Source organism: Dipodomys merriami, unplaced genomic scaffold, assembly GCF_024711535.1.
Source record: "Dipodomys merriami isolate MVZ:Mamm:240054 unplaced genomic scaffold, mDipMer1.0.p SCAF_14, whole genome shotgun sequence".
Lineage (NCBI taxonomy): Eukaryota > Metazoa > Chordata > Mammalia > Rodentia > Heteromyidae > Dipodomys > Dipodomys merriami.
The window spans coordinates 15,791,175-15,817,969 of record NW_027202715.1 but is presented as its reverse complement, the minus strand read 5'-3'; the positions used below and the strand labels follow the sequence as shown (position 1 = coordinate 15,817,969).

At 42.0% G+C, this 26,795-nt stretch overlaps 2 protein-coding genes across 10 annotated transcripts in view; both read right to left on the bottom strand.

The window, feature by feature from the left end:
- Positions 1–7,813, bottom strand: part of Bms1 (BMS1 ribosome biogenesis factor) — a 36,190-nt gene extending 28,377 nt beyond the window's left edge. Inside the window, exons 1-4 of one of the 3 annotated variants that reach the window (XM_070020829.1) lie at positions 7,741–7,813; positions 6,313–6,521; positions 5,156–5,346; positions 1,239–1,318 (exon numbers count right to left, since the gene is read on the bottom strand). In XM_070020829.1, the coding sequence (XP_069876930.1) occupies positions 1,239–1,318; positions 5,156–5,346; positions 6,313–6,488 (447 nt within the window). In that variant the 5' untranslated portion in view covers positions 6,489–6,521; positions 7,741–7,813. The other 2 variants (XM_070020827.1, XM_070020828.1) reach the window with 2 other exon arrangements.
- A 4,572-nt stretch (positions 7,814–12,385) lies between these two features.
- LOC138825981 (zinc finger protein 248-like) lies at positions 12,386–23,541 on the bottom strand. 7 transcript variants are annotated; one of them, XR_011371547.1, is made up of 9 exons: positions 22,929–22,971; positions 21,122–21,224; positions 20,984–21,025; positions 20,480–20,606; positions 20,137–20,232; positions 16,911–17,002; positions 14,733–14,818; positions 13,478–13,658; positions 12,386–12,853 (listed from the first exon to the last, which is right to left on the bottom strand). XR_011371547.1 is itself a non-coding variant. In XM_070020824.1 (8 exons), exons 3-8 carry the CDS (start codon positions 20,996–20,998, stop codon positions 13,622–13,624), a joined length of 453 nt encoding a protein of 150 aa, XP_069876925.1. In that variant the 5' UTR covers positions 20,999–21,025; positions 21,122–21,224; positions 22,929–22,971; the 3' UTR covers positions 12,386–13,621. The 7 variants fall into 7 exon arrangements, 6 of the variants coding, with proteins under 6 accessions (XP_069876925.1, XP_069876927.1, XP_069876921.1 ...); XM_070020824.1 differs by having other exon boundaries at positions 12,386–13,658; XM_070020826.1 differs by lacking the exon at positions 13,478–13,658.
- Between the last annotated feature and the right edge of the window lie 3,254 nt (positions 23,542–26,795).

Sequence of the window (26,795 nt, the reverse complement as noted above, 5' to 3'; positions counted from 1 at the left end):
ACCTTACTTGAAAAAAGCTGGAAGTGGAGGCGTGGCTCAAGCGGTAGAATGTGAGTGAAAAAATCAAGCAAGAGCACAAGACCTTGATATCAAGCCCCAGTATGGGCTAACTAATACATATATAAAACAAGTAACCAAGGTATCTGCCATCCTGTCATGCTAGCTTTAAAGACAGGTAATAGAGTATCAGAAATAATGAGTACTACTTGTTAGAAAATGCATTTGAGGCTACAAATCTTCCATATGCAAAATACACTATTTAGAGCTTTCTTTTCCTTCCTTCCTTCTTTCCTTTCTCTCTCTCTCTCTGTCATGGGGCTTGAATTCTGGGTGAGGCACTGTCCCTTAGCTCTTCAGGTCAAGGCTAGTGCTCTACCACTTGAGCTACAGCATCACTTCTGGTTTTCTGGTGGTTAATTGGAGATAAGAGTCTCATGGACTTTCCTGCCTGGGTTGGCTTTGAACTGCCATCCTCAGATCTCTGCCTCCTGAGTAGCTAGGATTACAGGCATGAGCCACCAGCACCCAGCACTATTTAGATTTGCTACTGATAAACTGACCACTTCACTAGGACAAGCTATGTATTTAATTTTACCATTATTAAAATGAAAGTTCCAGAATCATTAAGAACAGGAGTTCACATCTCTCATCCCTAGATGGGGAGAGGAGCCACACATAGGAGGGTCATAGTCTAGGCTAGCCCAGGCAGGAAGCAAGACACTATTTAAAAATAACCAATGCAAGAAAGGTGACCAAGTGGCTAAAATGGTAGAAAGTACTCCTATCAAGTACAAGGCACTGATCCTTCCAATCATATCTAATGTAGCTTTCTTTTCATTATATTTCTCATTTCTTTCCTTGTTTTTGTGCTGGTACTTATATTTCTCATTTCTTTCCTTGTTTTTGTGCTGGTACTAGGACTTGAACTCAGGGCCTGAGCATTGTTCCTTAACATTTTTGCTCAAGGCTAGTGTTCTACCACAGGAGCCATAGATATATTTCCAACTTTTTGGTGGTTAATAAGAGGTAAAAGTCTAAAGAACTTTCCTGTCTAGGCTGGTTTTGTAAGGTGATCCTCATACCTTAGCCTCCTGAGTAGTCAGTATTACAGGTAATATCTACCAGTACTTGGCTTCTCATTTCTGGACAATCAACAAAATTCCTTCAGAATAAAATTCAAACAGCCCATTATATTGTTGTTTTCTTTTTTAAAAACCCAAATGCCCCTATTGACTTACCAGATCTGCTACTTTAGCCAGATCAATCATCATATTAATGTCACACCCACATTCAATAAAGGTGAGTCTGCGCTTCTTACCTATAAATGAAAAGATAAAGATTCTGCTTCTTAAAAGAACCTGACAAGACTATTAACTCTGACCATTTTAAAAGCATAGCCATTATAACACTATGTACATTTATTAGAAGTTAATTTTTACAGGAAAAAAACTGGCAAACTAATGCAAATTTCATCTTGGTTTCCTTCATGGTTCTTTCATTAATACCAACTCTATCCTGATAAAGTATTAAAATAGGTAAACTCTGACTGGATGAGTGACCATGATGACCTTGCTGTTTAGCAACAGGTCAACACTTTTATCTCTGCCAATTTCCATTTTCCACCATAGTTAACAGCATCCTTAAAATTAAAACAGAAGGCTAGGCATCAGTAGCTCATTCTTGTAATCCTAGCTACTCAGGAGGCTGAAATCTGAGGACCATGGTTTGAAGCCAGCCAGAGCAAGAAAGTCCTTAAGACACTTATTTCCACTTAAGCACCAAAAAGCTAGGAGTGAAACTGTGGCTCTCATAGTAGAGTGCTGGCCTGGAGGTTAAAAAAAAAAACACAAATAATCTTCACAGAACAATAATTCTCAATTACAATAAAAATAATCAATAAGGACATCCTAAAGACCTCAATTCAGCTGTATTATTATCGTAATAATAAAGTTCAGATTCAACATAGCCTTTTTTTAGGGGGGGGGGGCGGTGTTGGTAGTGGGGCCTGAGCTCTTCAGCTCAAGGCTAGCGCTCTATCACTTGAGCCACAGTGCCACTTCTGGCTTTTTCTGCTTATATAGTGCTGAGGAATCAAACCCAGGGCCTCATGCATGCAAGGCAAGCACTCTAAACCACTGTCCCAGCCGACACTGCTGTTTTTTTTACTTCTAATTTTCCCCCAAACTCATAAAGGTCACCATCACCAAAAGCAACATGTTTTTTACAGAAAAAGGAGCCCTAAGAATGTGGCTTTGAAGCTGGGAAGTTAGTGGGTCTCATCTATAATCCTAGCAATTTGAGCAGCTGAGATGGGAAGGACAGAAGTTAAAGGACAGCCTAGAGTAAAGTCTGAGACCCTAGCTGGGCATGGTAGCATGCACCTGTCACCCTAGTTACAATCAGGAACCTAGAATAGGTAGACTGAGGTCTAGATGCTCACCTGGGCAGGAATCAAGACCCTATCTCAAAAATTACAAGTGCAAAAGTGGCTAAAATGTGGCTCAGTGATAGGAGTGCCTGAATTCAAACTCAGTACTGAACAAAAGAAAAAAAATGGCTTTAAGAAGACAAGTATGGAAGTGAACAACCTCTACAATGAAAACTTTAAAAACTGGACAAAGGAAATTAAAGCAGAACTAAGGAAGTGAAAAACCTTCTTTGCTACTGGATTGGGAGGATTAACATCGTGAAAAATGGCAATACTGCCAAAGGCTATCTACAAATTCAATGCACTACCTATCAATATTTCAAACTCATTCTTCAATGAAATAGAAGCAGCCCAAAAATTCATAGGAAACCCTGAATAGCAAAAACAATCCTTAGCAGACTGAACAGTGCTGGAAGAATATCAATACCAAATTTTAAACTCTACTCCAAAGCCATAGTAATCAAAACAGCTTGGTACTGGCACAAGAACAGACCTGAGGGCCAATGGAATAGAACTGAAGACCCAGAAATGAACTCACAGACCTATACCCACCTAATCTTTGATAAGGGAGCTAAAAAAATAGAATGGAAGAAAGACAGCCTCTTAAATGGTGCTGGCAAAATTGGTTAAACACCTGCATCAGAATCAACTCCAAATGGACCAAAGACCTCGAAGTCAAAGCAGACACTCTGAAAACATTATAGGAAGGAATAAGAGAAACTCTAGGGCTCCTTGGCACAGACCAAAATTTTCTTAATAAAGACCCAGAAACAACAAATCAAAGAAAGGTTGGACAAATGGGATTGCATGAAACTGCAGAGCTTCTGCATGGCTAAGGACATAGATAGCAAGATCAACAGAAAGCCCACGGAGTGGGAGAGCTTTACTAGCCATATAACCGATAAGGGTCTCATATCTAAAATATACGTAGAACTCAAAAAATTAAATCCCCCAAAAGAAATCCTCAAAGAAACAACTGCCCCATAAATAAGTGGGCTAAAGATTTAAAGAGAAACTACTCTGAAGAGGAAATAAGAATGGCCAATAGACAAATTAAGAAAGGCTGAACTTCTCTAGCCATAAAAGAAATGCAATTCAAGACAACATCGAGATTCCACCTCACCCCAGTTAGAATGGCTATAATCAAGAAATCTAATAACAACAAATGCTGGAGGGGATGTGGCCAAAAGGGGACCCTACTGCATTGTTGGTGGGAGTGTAAACTTGTTTAACCACTTTGGAAAGCAGTATGGAAGCTCCTCAAAAGACTCCACAGAGTTCCCCTATGACCCAGCAATCCCACTTTTGGGCATTTACCCAAACAATCACAAACAAGGCTACCAGCACAACTATGTTTATTGCAGCATTATTCACCATAGCTAAGATATGGAACCAACCCAGATGCCCCTCAGTAGATGAATGGATCAAGAACACGTGGTATATATATACAATGGAATTCAATGCCTCCATCAGGGAGAATGACAGCGCCCCATTTGTTTGGAAATGGAAAGACTTGGAAAAAATTATATTAAATAAGCCAGGCCCAAAGAAACATAGGTCTCATGGTTTCTCATATTTGCAATAACTAGTCTATGTCGGACAAGCAGGAATGGTCAAAAGCTGTGTACATATGACCAGATAAGATGATGTTAAGTGAAATGAACCCCAAGATAGAGACACAAGTGGTTTTACCTTTCTTGTTGTTGTTTTTAATGTACTTATAATGTATCATGTAATTTTTTTTGTTTCTTTTGTATGTTCTTCCCCCATGGCATAACCCATTTTCACTGTATTTGATTCCGGTGCCCTGAATCTAGTATATAAATTTTTCTAATTTGGGGAGGGGAAGGGAAATAACAAAATGCTGAAATAAGGATATAGGTTGACTCATTTTAACAATGAGATGTACAAGACACTATGTTGAAAATGAACTTTACAACTTTGCTTTGGGGGGAGGGGGGAAGAGTTGGGAAGGTGGGGAGGGAAGGAATGGTAGGGGAAAAACAAAGGAGGCTCAAGAGGAAATGTACTCATTACCTTACTCATGTAACTGTAACCCCTCTGTATAGTATTTTTACAATAAAAAATATATACAGAAAAGACAGGTATGCAAGCAGGTACTACTTACTATCTGTTAAATGAAAGTGCTCAGGATGGTAAGCCTTATCTAAGCCTTTCCTCCTTTTTTCTTTTTTTTTTTTGGGGGGGGGGGGAGTTAGTCCTCCAGACCTAGGTACTGTACCTGAACTTTTTTTACTCAGGGCGAGGGATTTACCACTTGAGTCACAGCCACTTACAGCATTTTGTTTTTTTTAGTAGTTTATTGGAGATAAAGAGTCTCACACGCTTTCCTGCCCAGGCTGGCTTCGAACCATGATCCTCAGATCTCTCCTAAGTAGCAAGGACTATAGGTGTAAGCAACCGGTGCCTAACTAAGCTTTTCCTTTCTATATATATATACCTTTTGCCACCTGCCCAGTTGGCTAAAGCAGATGTAGAACTCTCTATATCTCTCTATATAGAGAGGTACAGACATAGATATAGCCACTATTTTCTCTAGGAACCTACCTCTTTGTGAAGCTACATCTGACAACTTAGTAAAGCAAAAGAATGATAATATGATACCATACATTATTACTTTAAGTTTCTGGTCAAAAAAAGCAACAAAAATATATGTGTTCTTCAGGCAAAATCTATCAGGAGAGTTCCATGTCAGCACCTGCTCACCTGACACAATTGTCACAGGGCCTCTGATCTCTGTCAGCTTCTGTCTGGTGAAATTCCGGATGAGGCACTGTATCAAAGTACTCTTTCCAACTTTTGGGGGCCCCATCACCACTACCACGATGGGTGGGGGCTCCAGGGGTGTTCGATCAACCACTGGAATGTGATGCTTTTTTGTTTTTAAATCCTGAGTCCTATGTATTTAAAAAAAGATTAAGATCACTTTCAAAATAAAGAACAGCTGATATTCAGATATAAGTAACTGGTGAATTATTAACATTAATTTCTGACCCCAAACCAAATAACTGTTCTTTTGTAATGAAATAACAGATAAAAGACAGGTGAAAGTTACTCAGTAAATCTGACTACTTTGTGTTGATTTTAATAGTTTAAAAGAAAAAGAGAAAACAAATAAGAGTAAAAATCTTTGGAGATAAATTCGGTTTTCTCACTATGTAGTTGAGAATAACTCGCTCTCTGAATGAGATTTATTTTTATAAAAAGGTTTGTGCCAATACTTAGTTTTAACTCAGGGCCTGGGCTCTGAAACTTATTTGCTCAAGGTTAGTGATCTACTTCTTGAGCCACAGTTCCACTTCTGGCTTTTTGCTGGTTCACTGAAGAGTTTCCTGGATTTCCCTGTCCTGGCTTGGCTTGAATTGTGATCCTCATATCCTTAAGCCTCCCACATAGCTAGGATTACAGGCTGTGAACCAATGACTTTGAGTCAGATTTCTTATTTCTAAGATTATAGGGAGAATTTAATTCAGTAACATTTAAAAGTGCTCTGCTGGCTATATAGTAGACTTCTAAATACAGCCTTCTTAATACTATTACAGCTTCAACATTTACTATTACAATGGTATGAAAGACAGAGGAAAAAAGAAACATTTATTACCATAGAGACTATTTAAAGTTCAGGAATTCATCTTACAAATTATATTCTAAAAATTATTTTCTTTTGGATTAAAAATAAGGCAACCAATGGGCAGATGCTGGAGGCAAAATAGCTCCCATGAGAAAGGCTTCTGAGACATTAGTAAAGGCCATAAGAAACTGATGTCCTGAATTATCCATGAAGCCCAAAGTCTGCAGTGAGTGGCTCCTACCATATAAGAAATAATAAAATGTAAGAACCATCAGAGTCTAGCCATTCATACCTGTGAAAGGATCGAGCCATACGCACAGCAGACTGAACTGCAAAAGCTTTAGGGTTCCTTTTCCGAGCATCTTCTTCATCTCCAAGTTGGAGATCCTGCAGATGGCGTTTCTTTTTCTTCTCAGCCTTGGGTCCACTGTGTTTCTTCCTATGCTTCTTCTGATCCTTAGTCTCCATGGTTACTGTTTATCAACTCACAAATATTCCAATCTGCGTGTAATAGGGTGGGAAGGTGAGGAACAGTACTTAACCATCAAGGGGCACTATTTAATTCAGTACTATTTGTGTAGCCACTGGCTACTGAGAAGCTCAAATATACTTAGGGAAACGGACTATCACTTGATCCACAGCTACACTAAGGCTTCTTGCTGCTTATAAGTCTCATAGAATTACCTGTCCCGGATGGCTTCCAACGATTCGCAGATCGCAGCCTTCTGATTACAGAAGTGAGCCACCGGCATAAAGATGTTTTGCAGTACTATTTTTTAAACTGAGAATATAACTTATGGCCACTACACTAAACGAATGGTGTCCTAAATTAAACTTTAATCGAAATTTCATCGCCATCCATCAATCTCCTGTGCTTCGACAGAGATATTCCCTAACAGAAAAGTACATTTTGTCCTACTTTTGCTCTCCCCTTTTCCCTCTCGGAAAGCGCGAACGCACACACAGACACACAGACACAGACACAGACACACAGACACACAGACACAGACACAGACACAGACACAGACACACACACACACACACACACACACACACACACACACACACACAATCTGGAACGGACAGCTCTGTAGAAGGCCCAGGTCGCCTGCCCTGAGATGATCTCTCCAGCCACTTGCCTCACGGCTCCGGCGCCAGGCCGGGCTTCACTCTGCTACAAGCCTTCAGGCAGCGAGCACGTCAGCCAATGAGGGGCTGAGCTTCCGGGAGGACAGCGGGAGGACCTTACCACGCACAGCTTCCTCTCCGAGCCCCCAAAGCCTGCCGTCGTCTCCCAGAACCCGCGGCGGTTACCCGGCTCACAACTGCTACCCGTAGAGCCCGCATGGACACCGCCGGAAACGGAAGCCCATTACACACGCGGCCCGCCGGTGAGAAACAAGAGACAGACGAAAAGGACTTCCGGGGGGACGAGTTTGAGAGCAGAACCGGAAGGAAGGCATCTAGGGAATGAGTGCGGCGCTGGAGAGGAGCTGCCCGGGAAGCCCCGCCCTCCTGAAGCCCCGCCTTTGAGGAGGAAGCCCCGCCCCTCCCTTCCTCAAGTCAGGACCGGCGTTCAGCCTATACGTAGTTGGTACTCCTGTGCCGCCGGCGCTCTCGAGGCTAGTCCCCGCCGAAAGCCAGGCTGTTGGTGCGGCCTGTCGCCGGTTATAGCTGGAAGTGAGTGCATTTAGTCCTAGTCATGCTCGAGTCTCCGTACCTGTCTCCTCCGAAAGGCCGGTTGGCCACAGTCTACCCGCACGTCTGACGGCGACGTCCGGAGCGCTTCAGGGTCATTAGGGGTCTAGTGCCTTGCGTGCGCATGCGCGCACCTTCCTGGCTCCAGGCACGTGCTTTGCCATTTGAGCCGCACCTCCACGTCTGGCTTTGGGGCAGTTAATTGGAGATGAGAGTCTCACGGACTTTGCTGCCTGGGCTGGCTTGGAACTGCGGTCCTCAGATCTCGACCTCCAGTAGCAGCTAGAATTGCAGGTGTGACACCCGCAGGTGGCTGGCTTTACCTGGGTTTCTACGTAATGCTTTTGGTCAATGCAGGACCACTATGGATGGGGTGTACGAGGTTTTACGTTTCCAGTGTTTTCCGCCCTTGTAAGCGGGGCGCCCATCTGGTTCATCTTGGGGCCTGGGTCTCTAACATTGCAGCTTGCCGAATCCTATATGGCATGACTCAGACCAGGAGTCAGTAGGGGCTATTCTTTGGATGTAGTGGAAACCAGCCACTGTGTGCTGGCTAGTTCTCCGGATGGCCTTAGACTCTCCGTTCTATAAAATGTTCTTGAGTGTACGATCCTGAGAAAGGAGGAACTAGCAGAAATGGCCAGACTTCTCTTCCCGTTCTCCCTACGAGAAGGATGCCCTGCAAAGTGTTATCCCAATGAGTCAAATTGTCCCGGAGTCTAAAAGCCTGGTGGGAGAGCTGTTTTCCAGATTGTCTGTCTCAGTTGTGGTTCAAGTGGGGCTTTACAGACGAGGGTGTCCACCGCATGGGCCACTTTCCTAAGCCTTGGTTTTCAGTGGCCCTTGCTTCCTCAACGTTGGCCCCTCACCCATGTCTTGATTTTAACATTATGTAAGCATCTTGTGTGTAGGTGTGCGTATGTGTACTAAGGTTTGAACTCTGTTTTTTCACTCAAAGCTGGAACTCAACCACTTGAGCAACTTTTATGTCTAGCTTTTTGGTGGTTAATTGAAGATAAGAGTCTCTGGGATTTCTCTTCCTAGAGTAGCTTTGCACTGGGATACTCAAATCTCAGCTTTCTAAGTAGCTAGGATTACAGGCATGATACACTGGTGTTTAGCTCTAATGATAGTCTTTTTTGTGTGTACACTGGTGTTCAGCTCTAATGATAGTCTTTTTTGTGTGTATGTGCCAGTCCCAAGGCTTAAACTTAGGGCCTGGGTACTGTACCTGAGCTCATTCTTTTTTACTTAGGGCTACAGCTCCACCACTTGAGCCACAGTTCCACTTACAGCTCTTTTGGTAGTTAATTGGAGATAGAGTCTCTAACTTTACTATCTGGGATGCCTTTGAACTGCAGTCCTCAGATCTCAACCTCCTGAGTAGCTAGGATTACACAAACCTGAGCTACCCATCCCTAATTACAAAATCTTTATGTGAATTATCCTTGTTTAGACATCAAGGCAAAGACTTAATATTTTTTACCATATTTCTAATTTTTAAAACAAATTCATGTAAGATTCCAATAGAGTATAAAATTTTAAAATTATAATGTATATTTATGTATATTATATATAAATATATATATTACAAGGTATGGGCTAAGGCCCATACAAAGTTATTTAGGAGAGCACCAGTGGAGTTGAAGACTATTCACCTGTCAAATGCCAGATTTATTCTCCCAGTCTGGCTTGCTGCTAAGGCCACCAGCATGAGGAGCACCAGTCCTAGTCTGCCTAGAGAAGTCTGACCATGTCATGGATGCCAGCTTATCACTTTCTACTTGTCATGGCTCCAAGCTCATCTAAGGTCCATGTCTGAAGGAATGTGAGTAGAGATCCACAAGAGCTAGATGTTATTATCCTCCTTTGGGACTTGAGTATATAGAACTCTGAACTCCCTACTTCTTTGAGGATTTGGGCTTTCTTAGAAAGGCGGGTAAAAGGTGAATTTTGACCTGTGCTATTGGAAGCAAGTGAGAGACCTGCTCTTACAGATGAAACATGTGTCCCAACTGTAGACTCCAGATGTGGGAGGGCTGATAATATAGTTTCTAACCTCCTTAGGTAGTGGAAGGGAGTCTTGGACTCTGTGTGTGTGTGTGTGTGTCTGTGTGTGTGTGTGTGTGTGTGTGTGTGTGTGTGTGTGTGTGTGTGTGCTGATAATATAGTTTCTAACCTCCTAGGTAGTGGAAGGGAGTCTTGGACTCTGTGTGTGTGTGTGTGTGTGTGTGTGTGTGTGTGTGTGTGCTGATAATATAGTTTCTAACCTCCTTAGGTAGTGGAAGGGAGTCTTGGACTCTGTGTGTGTGTGTGTGTGTGTGTGTGTGTGTGTGTGTGTGTGTGTGTGTGTGTGTGTGTGTGTGTGTGTGTGTGTGTGTGTGCGCACATGCACTGGTCCAGAGGATTAAACATGGGGCTGGGCACTGTCCCTGGGCTTTTTTGCTCAGGCTAGCACTTTTACCACTTGGGCCACACCTCCACTTCAGGTTTTTTTAGAGATGAGTCTCACAGACTTTCCTGCCCAGGCTGGCTTCAAACCTCCTGAGTAGCAAGTATTACAAGAGTGAGCCACTTGTGCCCAGCTTGAGGGGACTTCTTTGTCAGAAGTCTTCAGTATGTGTGGGGTCCTGAAATGTAAGGTCACAAAGGTCAGACTGGGAAAAGGAGGCCTGCACAGATAAAAGGAGGAGGCTGAGTGTGAGTGCCCAGGGATGAAGTGGCAGATGAAGAGACAGGAAATACAGTGTGATAATCAAGTCTTCTTGAGAAAGGGATACTAAGGAATGTGCAAGATGGGCACAGTTGCAGTCTACAAATTAGGAACAGAAAGCAGAGATGGTTGACTAGGGATAATTGTGGGTGGACCGCACAGATGTTATGGTTCTATGTCAGGGACATTCTGGCTGGAAAGTGCCAGGGTGTGCTAGAATAAGGGAGGGCAAGTTCAACACAGAAAAGAGGACCCAAATCTCAAGACCAGGCTGTTGGGGAGTTGAAAAAAAGGTCTAGGTATAAATTTATAACCCAACAGTTCCCATTCTGTTTTTGTACACTAGTGAACCAGAGGATATCCTAGCTGTTTGTGTGTGGTTTAGTATGTGGGAACAAGAATTTCTTTGATTAGAATGTAGACCGATGGGGAGGGGGGGTAGATGGGAAGGGATGGGAAGAGGAAACAGAGGAGGAGGCAACAATTCTTGATAAGAAATGCACTCATTATCTTGCCCATGTAATTGTAACTCCTCTGTACAGTATTTTCACAATTAAAAAGAGTTGCATGAACACCCTACTCATCTTTAATGTACATCAATATTTTGTGTTGGTCTACATTCTTTTTGTGTGTGTGTGTGAAAATACCGAACAGAGGAGTTACAATTACATGGGCAAGGTAATGAGTACATGTCTTATCAAGCATTGTAGCCTCCTCCTTTGTTTCCCCTTCCCATCCTCCCCCCCCCCACTCAATCATGCAACGCTTATCTGTCTCTCTGCTTCTCTCTTTCTCTCCCCCCCTCCACTCCCCACTTCCTCCAAATAGCCACTTTGCTCTTCTCTCAATGTGGCCTCCTTTATCTCTCAGACAACTTTGCCTATTATAAATTGTCTTAATAGCACTTATTACCATTTACTTGGTAATTTTTTGGTGCCAGTATTGAGGCTTGAACTCAAGACCTGGGTGCTTTCACTTAGCCTTTTCATGCAAGATTAGTGTTTTACCTCTTGAACCACATCTCAATTTCCAGCTTTTTGTTGGTTAATTGGAGGTGAGAGTCTTAGGACTTTCCTGCCCAGGCTGGCTTTAAAACCTCCATCCTCAGATCTCAGCTTCCAGAGTAGTGAGGATTACAGGCTTGAGCTGTACAATTATGGGCTTGGCACCAAAAGACCCTGGATAGTAGATTTCAGTGCAAGTGAATTTTCTTGATATCAGAGCTGGCACAAAAACTATACCAAATATATGATAACTCCCCCAATCAAAGTACTCTAGAATGAGCTCTTACTGGCCTAATTTGGAACACATACCTGGAGCAATACTAAGACTGGCCAGTAAAAGACTACTCTTTGATCACAGAGACAGATTCCACTATTAGAAAAATGTTGAAAAGTTACACTGAGCAAACAAAAGTAGCAGCCATAAAATTTTCTAAGTACATAGTAATATGGCCACATCAAGAGAAAGGTAAATTAGCCAAGTGCTGGTGTCTTACACCGGCAATCCTAGCTACTTAGGAGACTGAGATCTGAGGATCATCGTTTGAAGCCAGCCCAGACAGGAAAGAATGAGACTCTTTTATCTCCAATTAATCACCAAAAAGACTTGAGCTGTAGCTCAAGTAGTAGAGTGCAAGCCTTGAGCAAAAAACCTCAGGGACAGTGCCTGCCCTGAGTTTAAGCCCTAGGACTGGCACGAAAGGAAGGAAAGAAGGAAGCAACGAAGGAAGGAAGCAACAAAGGGAGAAGAGAGAGGAAAGGAGGAAGGAAAGGAGGGAGAGAGGAAGGAAGGAAGGAAGGAAGGGAGGGAGGGAGGGAAGGAAAAAGAAGGAAAAGAGAAAAGAGAAAGAAAAAGAAAGAGGGAAAAGGAAAGAAAAAGAAAAGGAAAGAAAGAAAGGAAGGAAAGAAAAGAAAGAAAGAAAGGTAAATTTGTTCAACACTGCATAGTCACCTGGAAGTTTATTTGGAAGAACATTGAGCTCATCTCACACCATATATAAGGAACACCACATAGATACATATGAATAATGAAATTTATCATCTGTTGCATACAGGCCAAAGGAGAGATTTGTCTATCTACAGACAAAGTTCCAAAGAGAATCTGCTTATGCCAAGATGAAAGCACAATGAAGTGGGAACACTTAGCTTCCAACTAGTAATATCTTTATTTCTAATACTGCGCCTTTTACATAGGAATTTACAGAAATTAAAAGCACCATACTGGTTTATGCTACATTTTTGTCTGTGCAGACTCCCCTCCACCCTTCTGTGCCCACCTGGGCTCACCTGTAGATATCTCTGGCTGGGTTTTTCAAAGGAAGTTTCTAGCAATGAGTGCCATAATTCTGCTAGGTTGATGGTGTCTGCTTCAGGATATCAGCTCTTGCTAGAATCTGATAATGCTGTCTCCATCTTCATCCCTTGAGGATTCAACATGGAAATGGTTTCCTATAGGTACCACTTTTGAGGTGTTTCAATATTATTTCTTCTTAGTCCATACCACTGTAATACGTTTGCCATTAAAATTTTTGTACTACATTTTCATCAGAGAAACCAATGGCTTATTTTTTTAATCATCCTGAGAGGGACTTATGAAAAGAAATTCATTTCCCAAATCACTATATGTAGTACTTAGAAAAGTGTTCCTCTGTATCAGCTGAAATTCTTCCAGCTGTTAAGTGTCACACAGGCCTAAGAATAAACAAGGAACAGTTACTATCAAAGTCAGGACAAAGTCCCAGAATGGAAGAGTTAGAGAGTTGAGCAGCTCAGTGACATGTCTGGGCCAGCTTTTTCCCCTCACAATTTTTCATCTTCCGAACCCAGATTATAAACCTGTATCACAGATATGGAAAAGTCCAGAAGATGTCTCTTACATCTTACCATGTCATGACAATATTTCAACACTAATGTATTTCCTGAACTACTGCAAAGAGTTCTCTGAACTTCTCACTACTCGCATATTCATCCCAACAAAATGGCTCAAATGGAATTTCCATTGTAATCTATTCTGGATTCATTGCTCCCCGTGCCCCCAAAGTCACCTGTGGGAAGGAACAGGGAAGAAGTAGGTGGCCGCTTAGAACTGTGTATTCCCAGAAGCACCAGGAACAACAGAACAGAGGCAGAGAAATGATGATAGTCTATAGTTGTACATATAAATACACAATTCTTGAGGGTTATATATATCATGCTTGAATAGGTCCACAATGAAGTGCGAAGAGTCTGAAAGTAAAATTCCATAAAATGTTGCCATTTTTAATCTGTAGAGTGTAGTATAAATGTTTAGAGTTGATGTATATTTGTGTATTCATAAAAAAACACCATAGTTACTGACAACATTTATATGTTGTCATATAAAACCTCAGAAAAATACTATTTGATTTCTTAACTGAAAAGTTAGTTTGGTAATAATGGCCATGTTCATTCAGATATGCCAGAAAGCAGTCCAAAGTAGATGATATAGCTCTTGCTGAAATTCTGTGTCACTTAATATACAAGCTATAGAGACTGATAGTATTTAGAATCGGGCTGATTCAGAGGTAATTAAAAACCTCACAATCTTTAGTTGTCCTTCGTAATGAGGCAGGTAAGTAATAATAGCCAATGGCCATTAGCTATTTCAGGAAGTAGAAAAAATGGGCATGTGATTTGTACTCTAAATCTGCCACATACATTTTCATACATACTCAGAGAAATGCTAGTTAAGTATTAGACAACAGATTCTCTGATAAAATAAACCCTTGACATATAGCTAATCAATTTCCATTGTATAAATATTCTAAGGCCTACCTACCAACATGATGGTGTGTGTATCATGTCAGAAAGAGATGTGAGAGCAATAGCACAACATGACACAGACCATTCAGAGCCAGTAACAAGAGAAATCCAATCCACAAAGATGACAGTGAAAAGCAGCAACATTATTAGAAAGTGATAGATAATGTATTTCCTTTGCTCTTAATACAACTGATCTATGAACTTTAAATAATAACTGTGTTTCCCAACTGGCTCAACAAATTCCTGAAAATTCACCAAGGAGTGACATTACATCACCAAATGTATGCAGGTATGAGTATACACATATATCTACCTATGCATACATATAAGTACATACATTCACATCACACATGTATAGACACATATATAATCGTATTAACCTATAAAGACACTGTGGTATTTAGTATGGAAAATATTAATATATACCTTAAGTTACTAAAATTAGTAACTTAGAGCCATGTTGGGCTCTAATATACAAACCAAGTCCACCCCAAATTTCTTTTACACTAGCATACTCACATAAAGTCTAAAAACATCAGGGATTCTTCATATATATGCATGTTTAATGCTACTGATTCAGTTTTTAGCTTCAGATGCCACAATGACTATGGATAAAATAAATATTGCACATTATATTTACAATACAGTTTTGGTATCACAATTGGAAGATGTTATTAAGCAATATAAATTCTAAAGACTTTTTCTAAACACATTATTTCCCTTCCATACAATTTCCAATGAAAAGTTTAAATTTTTCTTGAAAGCATTCCATTATTTTAAAAGATGCTACTTTCAAGTTACTTCCTAGCATCCTTTTTTTTCCCCAAAATTTTTATTGTGATTAAGTGGTTACATAATTTCCCAAATTTCACAGTATTGTGGGATAGTGATGCTCAGTTAAAGTCAAAAACACATTCTAACTTTCCTGGAGCAAATGTCTGTCATGGTCTGTAACATTTATGAGTTCTATGAGCTTTGCAATATGGTTATATCTTCCACATTGGGTGATATGTACATTTCTTTTGTTTTGCATAGCATCAGCTGTTCCCTCTTTCCCACTTGTTCCCTCCCTCCCATAGCTGCCATTGAGTTGCTTAGTTCATTTTGGTCAATGTCCAGTGCAGCTGATGGGTCCCGCTGTTATATGCTTTTCCCTGATTCCCTCTAGTTCTGTGTCATCTTCCTGGTTCCCCTCTGGTGTACACATAGCATCCTTTCAAATTCCCTAATCTCATTTTTAAAACATGGATAACAAACCTAACAGGTGTTGTGACGGCTTCTGACCATTTAGGATGTTGAAAGAGCTTTCAGCCTTGTGTGAATTCTCTGATGTTTAGTGAGGACTGACCTCTGACTGAACGTCTTGCCACATGCATTACACTCATAAGGTTTCTCCCCTGTGTGAGTTCTCTGATGTTTAGTGAGAGCTGATTTTTCACAGAACATTTTTCCACATTCATTACATTTGTAAGGTTTCTCCCCTGTGTGAGTTCTTTGATGTACAATGAGGTTGGACTTCACACAAAAGGATTTCCCACACTCATTGCATATAAAGGGCTTCTCCCCTGTGTGTGTTCTCTGATGGACAGTCAGGGCTGACCTGTGGCAGAAGGACTTCCCACAGGCATTGCATCCATAGGGCTTTTCCCCTGTGTGTGTCCTCTGATGCTCAGTGAGGTTTGACTTCACACAGAATGTTTTTCCACACTGCTTACATTCGTAGGGTTTCTCTCCTGTATGTGTTCGCTGGTGGTTGGTGAGGTGTGGTTTCTGGCAGAAGGCTTTCCCACATTCAGTACATTCGTAGGGTTTCTCACCTGTGTGTGTTCTCTGATGCTGAGTGAGGTTTGACTTCTCCCAGAATGTTTTACCACACTCACCACACTCGAAGGTTTTTTCTCCCAAATGAGCTCTCCGAGATTGAGGGAGATGTGGCTTCTTGCTGAAATGATTCCCACTTTCAGGGCATGGATAGGGTTTTCCACCCATGTGTACTATCTGATGTTTAAAGAGTGCTGACTTTTCCCAAGCTTTGTCATTCAATTTATACTCCTGGGGAGTTTTTCTTGTGTAAGCTCCCTGGTGGATGATGAAAGTTGAACTGTCACAGATAATTTCCCCAAATTCATTATATTCATAATTATTGTCCTCTGAAGGAGTTCTCTGATGTCCAACTTGTAAATCCACATAAAAGAGCTTCCCACAAATACTGCATTCGCATGGCTCCATCTCCCAATGAGTTCTTTGGGATACATTGAGTTTTAAGCTGTCGATGAAGGTTCTTCCACATTCAGTATATTTACAGAGTGTCTCCCCTATCTGACATCTCTGACTTGTAAAAGAGGAGGCTTCCTCATGGAAGCCTTGGCCATTTTTATTATACATAAAAGGCTGGTCAAAAATTGGTTGAATGAGGTCCTGATGATGTCTGAGAATATTCCTTTTTTGGTTGTATTTACAAGATTTTTCTCCAACAGGAATTTTTTCAGATCTAATATCAAGGACTAATTTTTCACATACATTAAACTCATCAGACTTCTTTTTGGAATAGTTCTTTTTACTAATAATTAAATCTGAAATATTTTTCAAACTCATTTCACAAGTATCACATATTTTAAAGGGACAATTTCTTGAAGACATTTGGTCTGTGTCCAGATTCAAAGTTTTCCTAAGTTTATCACCACCTTCTACACTTACTGGTTTGTTGTTGGTGACTATGAGCTGCCAAAAGTGTTCATCTTGATTTTCCTGGCTGCTCTCTAATAGGTCATCATCTTTCCATTTCTTTTCTAGAAATGAGAAAAATAATCACACATTTCTGGTGAATTTGGACACAAAGGCTCTAATCCAGTCAATTCTTTTGCTTTAGACCCAGTTTCCTGGTATGATTGAGTTCAGGGAAACTTTTCTAGCTCTCATGAGAAAAAAAGGGCAATGACTAACACTTGATAAACTTCAAAATGATATAAAAATGTCAAATAAAATCTACACCCCAGGGAATCCAAGTGGCTCATTCAACAAAATCAAGAAATGCACACACTATTTTAAGATGAGCCCAGCAGAGCCAATAAACATGGAAAAAACTGGGGAGCCCAATGTTTCAGAAAATGAACAATCTTAGGTGGTAGCAGATATGTCCTTACTGCTCTCACCAAGATCACTGGAGTAGATTCTCACCAGAGTCCATGTTTCTTTTCATTTCATTTTTTTTAATCGGTCATGGGGCTTGAACTCTGGGCCTGGGCACTGTCCCTCAGCTCTTCAGCTCAAGGCGAGCGCTCTACCGCTTGAGCCACAGCACCACGTCCAGTTTTCTAGTGGCTTATTGGAGATAAGAGCCTCACAGACTTTCCTGTCCAGGCTGGCTTTGAACCGTGATCCTCAGATCTCAGCCTCCTGAGTAGCTAGGATTATAGGCGTGAGCCACCAGCACCCAGCCATACTTCTTTTCTATAATATATATTAACACCAAACTAAAGTTTTATAAGTATCAACTTCCTCAGGTTCAAAAGAATAGTCTGAAAGCCCAGGATGAAGAGCTTTTTCTTTAATTTTATTGACAAGAGTGGAGTTTCCAAAATTTGGTGGAAAAACATGCTAGATGAAGTGCAATAAATGGAAGATAGGATAAGCAGGGGATGGAGATGATCTGAAAGTTACACAAAAGACAGGAAATTCACAGTAAATGGGACAGTTGTCTTTTTTTTTGGGGGGGGGTGTCCAGTTGTGGGGCCTGAACTCTGGGCCTGGCACTGTCCCTCAGCTCTTCAGCTCAAGGCTAGCACTCTACCACTTGAGCCACAGCGCCACTTCCGGCTTTTTTCTTTTTGTTTATGTGGTGTTGAGGAATCAAACCCAGAGCCTCGTGCATGCAAGGCAAGCGCTCTACCACTGAGCCACCTTCCCAGCCCCACAGTTGTCTTTTTAATAAAGAGTAGTTGTGAAATATAATGGAGGAAGAATTAAGCTTGGCTGAGGCAGAGCATAGTTTATACCTCATCTTCCCATGACCTACTTACTACAGTATGTCACACACACATCTGTCACTACACACAGGTGTTCAAATCTGCATTTATTTGTAGGTTTCTCATTTATGACTCTGCTTTAATGTTTGGCCTAATCTGTGAGGTCTACAGGAATACTTCTGTATATGGTATCTAGATCTTCAGTATACTTACTCATAAAGTTGTTGGCTATACTTCACTGTTGCTATCCATATGACATGTTAATCACATGTTCAAAAATAATCTATGACCAGGGTGCAGGTGGCTCATGCCTGTATGTCTATCTGCTCAGGAGGCTGAAATATGGTGGATCACAGTTCAGTGCTAGCCCCAGGCAGAAAAGTCTATGAGATTAATTTCCAAAATAACTAGAAAAAATCTGAGTTGGAGGCCAGGTTCAAGTTAGGTAGAGCACAAACAGAGCAAGCAAGCCAAGCATGTGTGGGTTCAAAACCCAGTACTGGCAAGAAGAAAAATACATAGATATAAATACATAAATATAATATATACACACATGTAGATTTACATATATATGTGTATATGTGTGTATGTATGTGTATGACAATAGATAAAAGTTATTACCCTGACCAAAAAATAATAAATAAAACCTTGCAAAACTGATTCACATTATGTGTTCAAACTAAAAATTTGCAAGTCTGTTAAAAGTACCTTTGTGTGGTTCCAGCTAGATATCAGACTCATATACTGATCATTCCCAATAATGTATCCTTTAGTTAAAAAGTATATTAACTAGAGGCATTCCAGCCTTTCTTCTCCTTGAAACCTATACCTCCTTCAGTGAAATGCTACTTTAATTTTTTTTAATTGATAATATAAGCATTAGTGATTGTAAGAACATGAAAGCCAAAAAGTCGCTAAACATCCACCCATTGTAAGATCCTATGTATGCTGTCTTTCAGAAGATACTACTTTTTACGTAATTCACTGTAACATACAACAAATCCCTCTGTTGCGATCTACCTCTTAGCATGTATTACTAGACCTGTTTCCTCTACCTCTTCTGAGATGGTAAAATAACAGTTCCAAAAAACTGAGGTCCATGTGAATCATTTCCACCTCTACCAAATGAGGTGAAATACTGAGGATGAAAGACAAGATACTAGAGAATGTTTCTCTTTTCTTTCCTTCCTTCCTTCCTTCCTTCCTTCCTTCCTTCCTTCCTTCTTCCCTTTCTCTCTCTCCTGACTTTCTCTTCTCTTTCCTTCCTTCTATCCCTTCCTGCCTCCCTCCATTCTTTCCTGCCAGTACTTCCTTCAAATGTAGGACTGGGGCTTGAACTCAGAGCCTTGTTCTCTCACTGGGCTATTTTGTCCTCACAACCCCACCTCTGAATTTTTTGCTGGTTAATCAGAGATAAGAATCTCACAGACTTTTCTGCCAAGGCTGGCTTTGAACCACAATTCTCATATCTCAGCCTCTTGAGTAACTAGGATTACAGGCATGAGCTACAGGTACCCAGCTAGATATTATTCTGTTAATTGCCTAGAACATAACTGAGCCACAGTGACTATTCACCATCATATTTTTGTTACGTGGAATGTATGCAAGAAGTGCATGAATATATGCCAACTGTCTAAAAGAAAATAGATGGTGAATAACTTTAAAAGATAAAGAGAAACTGAGAAAAAGACATCAAAAACCTAAAGCCAGTTGACTGGATGACACGTACAAATAAATCACTCTACAATGTCAAAGACAAAAGCATTTATGAGTAAGAATCCCATACAAGGAAATTATATAAGACAGCAAGATGTGGGCCAACCATCCTTGGTCAATTCTAAAGATCTGGGGTGAAAAAGAGAATTTCTGAAAAATATTCCACAGGTAACAAACCCTAAACCAAGGACTGAAGATCAATTTCCTCTGGTTTTTACCTACCTGTGGATTCAATGACTCACCTGAGTGATTCTGGCTTGAGGACCCCTTCTCCAGTATCCAGGGTTCCTCTCCTTGTTCTATCTTATAGATCACCTCTGGCTTAGTAACACAGTGCCCTGTAAAACAGAAGACCATAAGGTGGAGGACAAACAGCTTAGATTTGTGCACTCTGAAAAAAAAAATGAAGGCAAAGGAGCTGCTCAAAGAAGGTACCCAAACGTATAATCCTCAAAGATTGGAAAGAACACTTTCTTTATCTCAGACAAAGAGATCAGTCTGACTTGAATCAGAAAGCAACAGGGTCTTCACTTTCAGCAACTAAGAAATGCATAGGATTGGAAGCCACATTAAAAAAAAACTCACCTACTGAGACAAGGTTGCTGTAATTTTCCAGAATTACATCTCTGTACATTATCTTCTGAGCAGGGTCCAGGAGATACCATTCTTCTTTGGTAAAGTCCACACACACATCCTTGAATGACACATGTCCCTGTAACAGAATAGTGTTTCTCTATGCAGTTGTGATGTAGAAAAGAATTAGCAGGACAATTTTTTTTTTTAGTTTACAAGAAAATGGCAGAAGAACCCCTCCTTTTATGCTTATTATGTAGAATAACACTGAATATCTTATACAAACTGAGTTTCCACTACAGGCTGGGAACTACCCAAGTTCCTAAGACTACCAAGTAAAAAACAAAACAAAACAGGTCCTTTTCTCAACATTTGATGAGGGCACAAACTTATGAGCACTTATTAAACCAACACTGCAAGAACCAGCAGTGTATACAGAAAAGTGAGTTATACAAGACCTCTGGAGGACAGGTCAGTGGTTTTGGTTTTCAAACTTTAAAGTGGGAGAAAACTCACCTGGGATTTTTTCATCTTCTGCTCTTGGTGGAGGAGAGAGAGCTGATGGAGAAGAAAGGAAGAAGGATGTCAGGAGAGACTTGGCCTGCTTGGCAGTTCCTGGATTCATCTACCTATAGAGGTCCATATAATACTTACATGTCCATGTGTGGCTCTGATATATGTTGAGTTTAGACATGATATTTTTTCACTGAGTGAATATAAACATTTGTTTCTTATTGATTTATTACCAATTTAGGTTCTGTGATACAGAAAAATTGAAAACATAAATGAGTTTAACAAATAACAGTAATCTAAAAGTGGAAATAGTATAGATTTGTCATAATTGAAGATAAAAAACCACCTCAGGCCATCCCGTTTATCAATATTTACCTGCTAACATCACTAATCCCTAGGGTCAGGTAATCCAAGTTTATGGAATGGCTCAAATGGTAGAGTGATAGCCTATTAGAATGTTCTGCTACTAAGTTAAGTTTCTCAAAGGCATGTTTTAATAAGAAACTAACTTTGAAGCTGGGTGCTGGAAGCTCACACATGAAATTCCAGCTACCCTGGAGGCCAAGATCTTAAGGTAGCAGTTTGAAGCCAGGTTGGGCAGAAAAGCCCTTGAGACATCTCCAATTAAGTATGAAAAGAAAGGGGGAGGGAGGGGAGACAGCGACAACAACAACACACAGACTAACTGTGATCTAAGTGGCAAAACAAATGCCAATGTCCCAGGAATTTGTAAACCAGAGTTCTAACCTTCTGGTATCAACAAATCATGCGTTTGAAATAAGTCACTTTCTGAAACTTGATTTTTTTTTTTTCCCCACCGTTTGGAGTTAGAACTCAGGGCTGCACCCTAGCTAGGCAGGCACTTTAGTACTTGAGCCACACCTCCACCTCCAACACATCGTGCTATGGTTTTGAGATAGGTTCCTGTTTCATTTTGTGTATTGGTCCTGGGGCTTGAACTCGTGGCCTGGGTGCTGTCTGTGGGCTTTGTACTGAAGGCTAGAGGGCTAGCACTTGAACAACAGCTCCACTTCCAGCTTTTTTTTTTTCTTAATTGGAAATAAAGAGTCTCATGGACTTTCTTGCTTAGACTATCTTCAAACTATGATCCTCAATTCGATGCCTCCTAAGTAACTAGAATTACATGTGAGCCATAGGCAGCCAGCTAGGTCTGTGTGTGTGTGTGTGTTTTTAATTGGACTTGACTGGATCTCTATCCTCTTATTTTCCTCTTCACCTCAGCGAGGATGACAAGTGCATGTCACCTAGCTTTTGCAGTTGGGACATATATATTTAAATCTCTCAGTAGTCAAAACAGCTGCACTACAAAGGACCCGCCTGCAGGTCCTACCATCCCGTGGGCCTATAACGCCAGGAAAGCAAGAACCTCAACATCTGCTTGATGCCACCACTGGATGGGACAGCTGCTGCTCCAGGATATGAAGAAACGGGTTTTTAGGAAAGGGCGATAACAGCATTTCCTTAGCTTAGCTGGTAAGCCTTTCAAGCCAGACACTGCTCCAGTGCGGCTGTGGTACACCCACCCCTCAGCTCCAGCTCACCTGTCTCTTCTTAACCTAGTAGTCCCAGAGCCTTCAATGGCTTCAAGACAGATACTGTGTCATGATTATACACAATAAACAACAAAAGAGCAAGACATCAAAGAGGTCTGACTGGGAAGGAGCATGTCGGGCCAGGAAAGGGCCCTGGTGACTGCCAGGGCACGCCCCGCGTCCATCCAAGCCCAGGGAGCGACTCCAAGTCCCTTTCCTGGGACCCTCTCAGGTTATGACACACAGCAGAAATAAATGTAATAGCCAGCTAAATTAAAGGGGGGGAGCAAAGAAAACCACCTAAGGCATTAAGGATTTTTGACATCCGCATTTCAAACAAAAAAAAAAGACCCAATCTCGCGAGCGTTAATCTCAGTAATTCATTCACACCCGACCTGGCTCAGCGGCTCTCTTCCGGGCAGTCCTGCCCCCTTTCCCTTTCCAGCGCGACGCGCACGCCAATACGTCACGCGCTAACTGCGCATGCGTTGGGCCCGTCACAAACGGGCGCGCGTGCCCTTTCCGCAGCTCCGCCCCACCCCCCACTCGGAGGCCAGCGCACGCAACGCGCGTGCGCACTTCCCTCTCACGGCCATACCTCCGCGCCGCCGGCTGGCCGCGGGGGCCCTAGGCGCGCCTGCACCCCGTTAGTTTAGCCCTTCGTCCCCCGAGGCGACCCAAGCGCCCTCCCGGGACAGTGATGCCCAAGCCGTACTGCAACTGCGTACACGGGTTTTGTTTTTTCTCCGAGGGGCTCAGACCCATCGGGGTACCGGTTGCCTCCTGCCCGCCCCCTCCCGACCCCCACGAACCCCCCTCATTCTCCCCGAGGCTCACCTGCCGCTCCCTCGCGGTGTGGACCCCAACGCCGGGGATCGTTTCCCACGAGGGACCGGAGACCAGGCAAGGACGAGTCGGAGGATGGCTGTCTGCGCATGCGCAGAGGGAGGGGCGCCCCTGAGGCCCGGCGTTGGGATGGAGTTTGTGGGCCACGTTGAGGGGTCCTAGCCCCCAAGTGGGACATCTCGCCCTCACGTTGTTCAGTCCTCCAGCCCCTGGCTGCTGGAGTGTCCTGGAGGTGTGGATCAAAACAGTTAAGGTGTGCTTAAATTTCATTGATGAAGGTAGAACATCCTTTTATCTAAAATACTAGAAAGTTGGGCTGGGGATGTGGCTTTGTGGTGGGGTGCTTGCCTAGCATACATGAAGCCCTGGGTTCAATTCCTCAGCATCACATAAACAGAAATGGCAGGAAGTGACGCTGTGGCTCAAGTGGTAGAGTGCTAGCCTTGAGCAAAAGAAGCTCAGGAATAGTGCAGACACCCTTAGTTCAAGCACCAGGACTCCCAAGTGGGGCGGGGGGGCGGGGGGAATCTAGCCGAGAGCTAGTGACTCAGGAATCTGTAGCTACTCAGGAATCTGGCATCTGAGGATCACAGTTTGAAGCTAACCCCGGGCAGGAAACTCCCTGTGAGACTCATCTCCAATGAACCACTCAAAAACCAAAAGTGGCATTGTGGCTCAAGTAGTAGAACACAGAGAGCCTCAGGACAGCGCCCAGGCCCTGAATTCAAGCCCCTGAGCCCCCCCCCCCAAAAAAAAAAAATAGAAAGTGCCTGGGCAATGATAGGACAGTGACCTGTAATCCCAGCTACCCTGGAGGCTGAAATCTAGGATCGTGGTTCGAAGCCGGCCTGAGAAGAAAAGTCCATAAGACTTATTTCCAGTTAACCAGCAAAGAGCTAGATGTGGAGCTGTGGCTCAAGTGGTGGAGCACCAGCTTTGAGCAGACAAAGCTAAGGGACCGAGCCCAGGCCCAGAGTTCAAGCCTCAGGAAAGGTAAAAAAAAAAAAAATACCTGACACCATAAAGTGGCATTTTTTTACAGCATTAACCCTAGGATCAGCCATTTGTCTAAGAAACCCTGATATGGATACGCCTGTAGGAGTCTTGGATTGTTTCTTCTGATAAATAAAGGATGATGAGGATAGAGGGAAAGGTCATTTGAATGTGAGGGTAGGGCACCAAAGTAAATTGAGGCACGCCTCATAGCTACTGGCAGGCTGTTATAAACCCCCAACCAGGACTCTCAGTTGAGAGGGTTGTTTTATGCTATATGAGGTCTTGTCCACTCTCTTCCCTGCGGGGGTGGGGGATGGGGTGGGGGTGTCAAACTTCCCTGTGCAACAGGAAAAGGAGGCCTGGAAATCAGCCGGATGTAGGTGGGTTTCCTACCTTTTGGGCCAGTCTCAGCTGCTCTGGCATCTGGCACTGACTCCTTAACCCCAAGGGAAGAGACACTTGTCCCCTGTGTGGGCCTGCTCCAGAGTCAGGGGTCTTCGCTTTCATCTATTTCCAAGTCTTCAGGAAAAGGAAAGAGTGTTGTCTCTCATCTGCCTAATTTTTCCTCTTTCAGCTCAGTTTTTATTAGAGAAAGCTCTGAGCTCAATAGTTATGGGATGTAAGCATTTCTAGGCCCTCTCCATAGACAGAGCTAAGAAAATAAAGTGACTTTAAACCAGTATCACATTTCTGTACCTCTATCTGTAAATATTAAAATTAATATGTATATCTTACTCTAAACCAGGATTCATTCAAGCTTCTCTGCTCTCTTCTTGTCTATTTTTTTGTTCTGATTCTGGGGCTTGAACTCAGGGCCTAGGCTTAGGTTTTTCACTCAGTGCTGGTGCTCTATACCTTGAACCACACCTCTATCTCTGGCTTTTTGCTGGTTAATTGGAGATTAGTCTCACAGGCTTTGGACCTTGATCCTCAGATCTCCTCGTAGCTAGGATTATAGGTATGAGCACCCAGCTCCAGTCTTCACTTTTTATTAAAAAACTTGAGGAATAAAAAAAAAATCATGTTGAGCACCTGTAATCCTAGCTACTCAGGAGGCTGAGATCTGAGGATCATGTTTCAAAGCCAGCCTGGGAAGGAAAGTCCGCGAAATTCTTATTTCCAATAAACCACCAGAAAAAACAAGTGGTGCTGTGGCTCAAGTGGTAGAGCACTAGCCTTGAGCTGAAGAGCTCAGGGACAGAGCCCAGGTCCAGAGTTCAAGTCCCAAGACCAACCAAAAAAAAAAATCACCATACAGGGTACAGAAGTTACAGCATGTAAATTCCAAGTATACTTTTTTTTTTTTTTAAATTAGAGCTTGAAATCAGGCCTCATAGCTGGGGCTCTACTTGAGCCACAGCTCCACTTCCAGCTTTTAAAGGTTAACGGGAGATAAGAGTCTCTCCTATTTGGTTGCCCAGCTGGCTTCAAATCATGGTCTTCATAGGTCAGCCTCCTGAGTAGCTAGGATTATAGGTGTGAGCCACCAATACCCAGCAAGGTATTATATTTCTTTGTTATTAGATTGGGTTGTTGTCATAAAAATAAAAAATTATAAAACAATACTTGTTGATTTGGAAGGAAATATAAAAGAATTGACAATTCAGTTTAGACAATGTTTATTTCACGTTTGCTACATATCATTGGGACATTTGCTATGATTACAATTTAGCCAGTTAAAAATAAACATATTTCTTTGAAAAAATACTTCTAAGCTTAGGCTTTTGACCTACAAATATGCAAAAAATAAATACACTACACAGAAATCATCTACTCAAATTTGTACTGTAGGCATAATTTCTGAAGCAAAGAACATTAACAAAAGGAATACCTCTGCATTGGCTACAATGTTTTCATCTCCAAGGAACAGAAAACTTGTTTGATAAAGTGCTAGATAGTAAATAGTGCTGTAGGCCATCAAGTCTGTCACAGCTCCGGACTCCGTGGCTACAGAAGGAGGCAGCCACAGGCAAAATATAAACAAATGGTTTGTATTCACATTCTCAGAATGCTTTATTTATGGGCGCCAAAAATTTAATAGGTCATTTCCATGTGTCCCCAAATATTCTTTGTTTCAACCAATTAATAATACAAATCTAGTCTCAGCGTGAAAGCTACATGAATGGGCAGTGGATCCGATGGGAGTAATGGGCTAATAGAGAATCCATTCTCGAGTTCCCGTGAGGGAAACCACCAAATCAAGTGGACACATGAGCAGCCCTAAATTAGGAGATGAATTTGCATTGCTATTCTTTTGTTTTAATTCATTGCATAAATCAGGACAATTAAGCAGCATGACAATAATGGGTAGGTGGTCTGTGTCTCAGAAACTGTTCTAAGTGCTTCACAAATATTCACTAATTTCCAACCTCCAAGCAATCCCAAGATGTGACTACTACTATTCCTACAAAAAAGGAGCC

What these genes read in the sequence shown, in the direction of transcription:
- LOC138825981 (XM_070020822.1), bottom strand. An exon ending in CAGCAACCTTGTCTCAGTAG is followed by an intron (nt 20,233 to 20,479) that starts GTGAGTTTTTTT and finishes TCTGTTTTACAG; the next exon opens with GGCACTGTGTTACTAAGCCA. An exon ending in CTCAAGCCAGAATCACTCAG is followed by an intron (nt 17,003 to 20,136) that starts GTGAGTCATTGA and finishes TCTCATTTCTAG; the next exon opens with AAAAGAAATGGAAAGATGAT.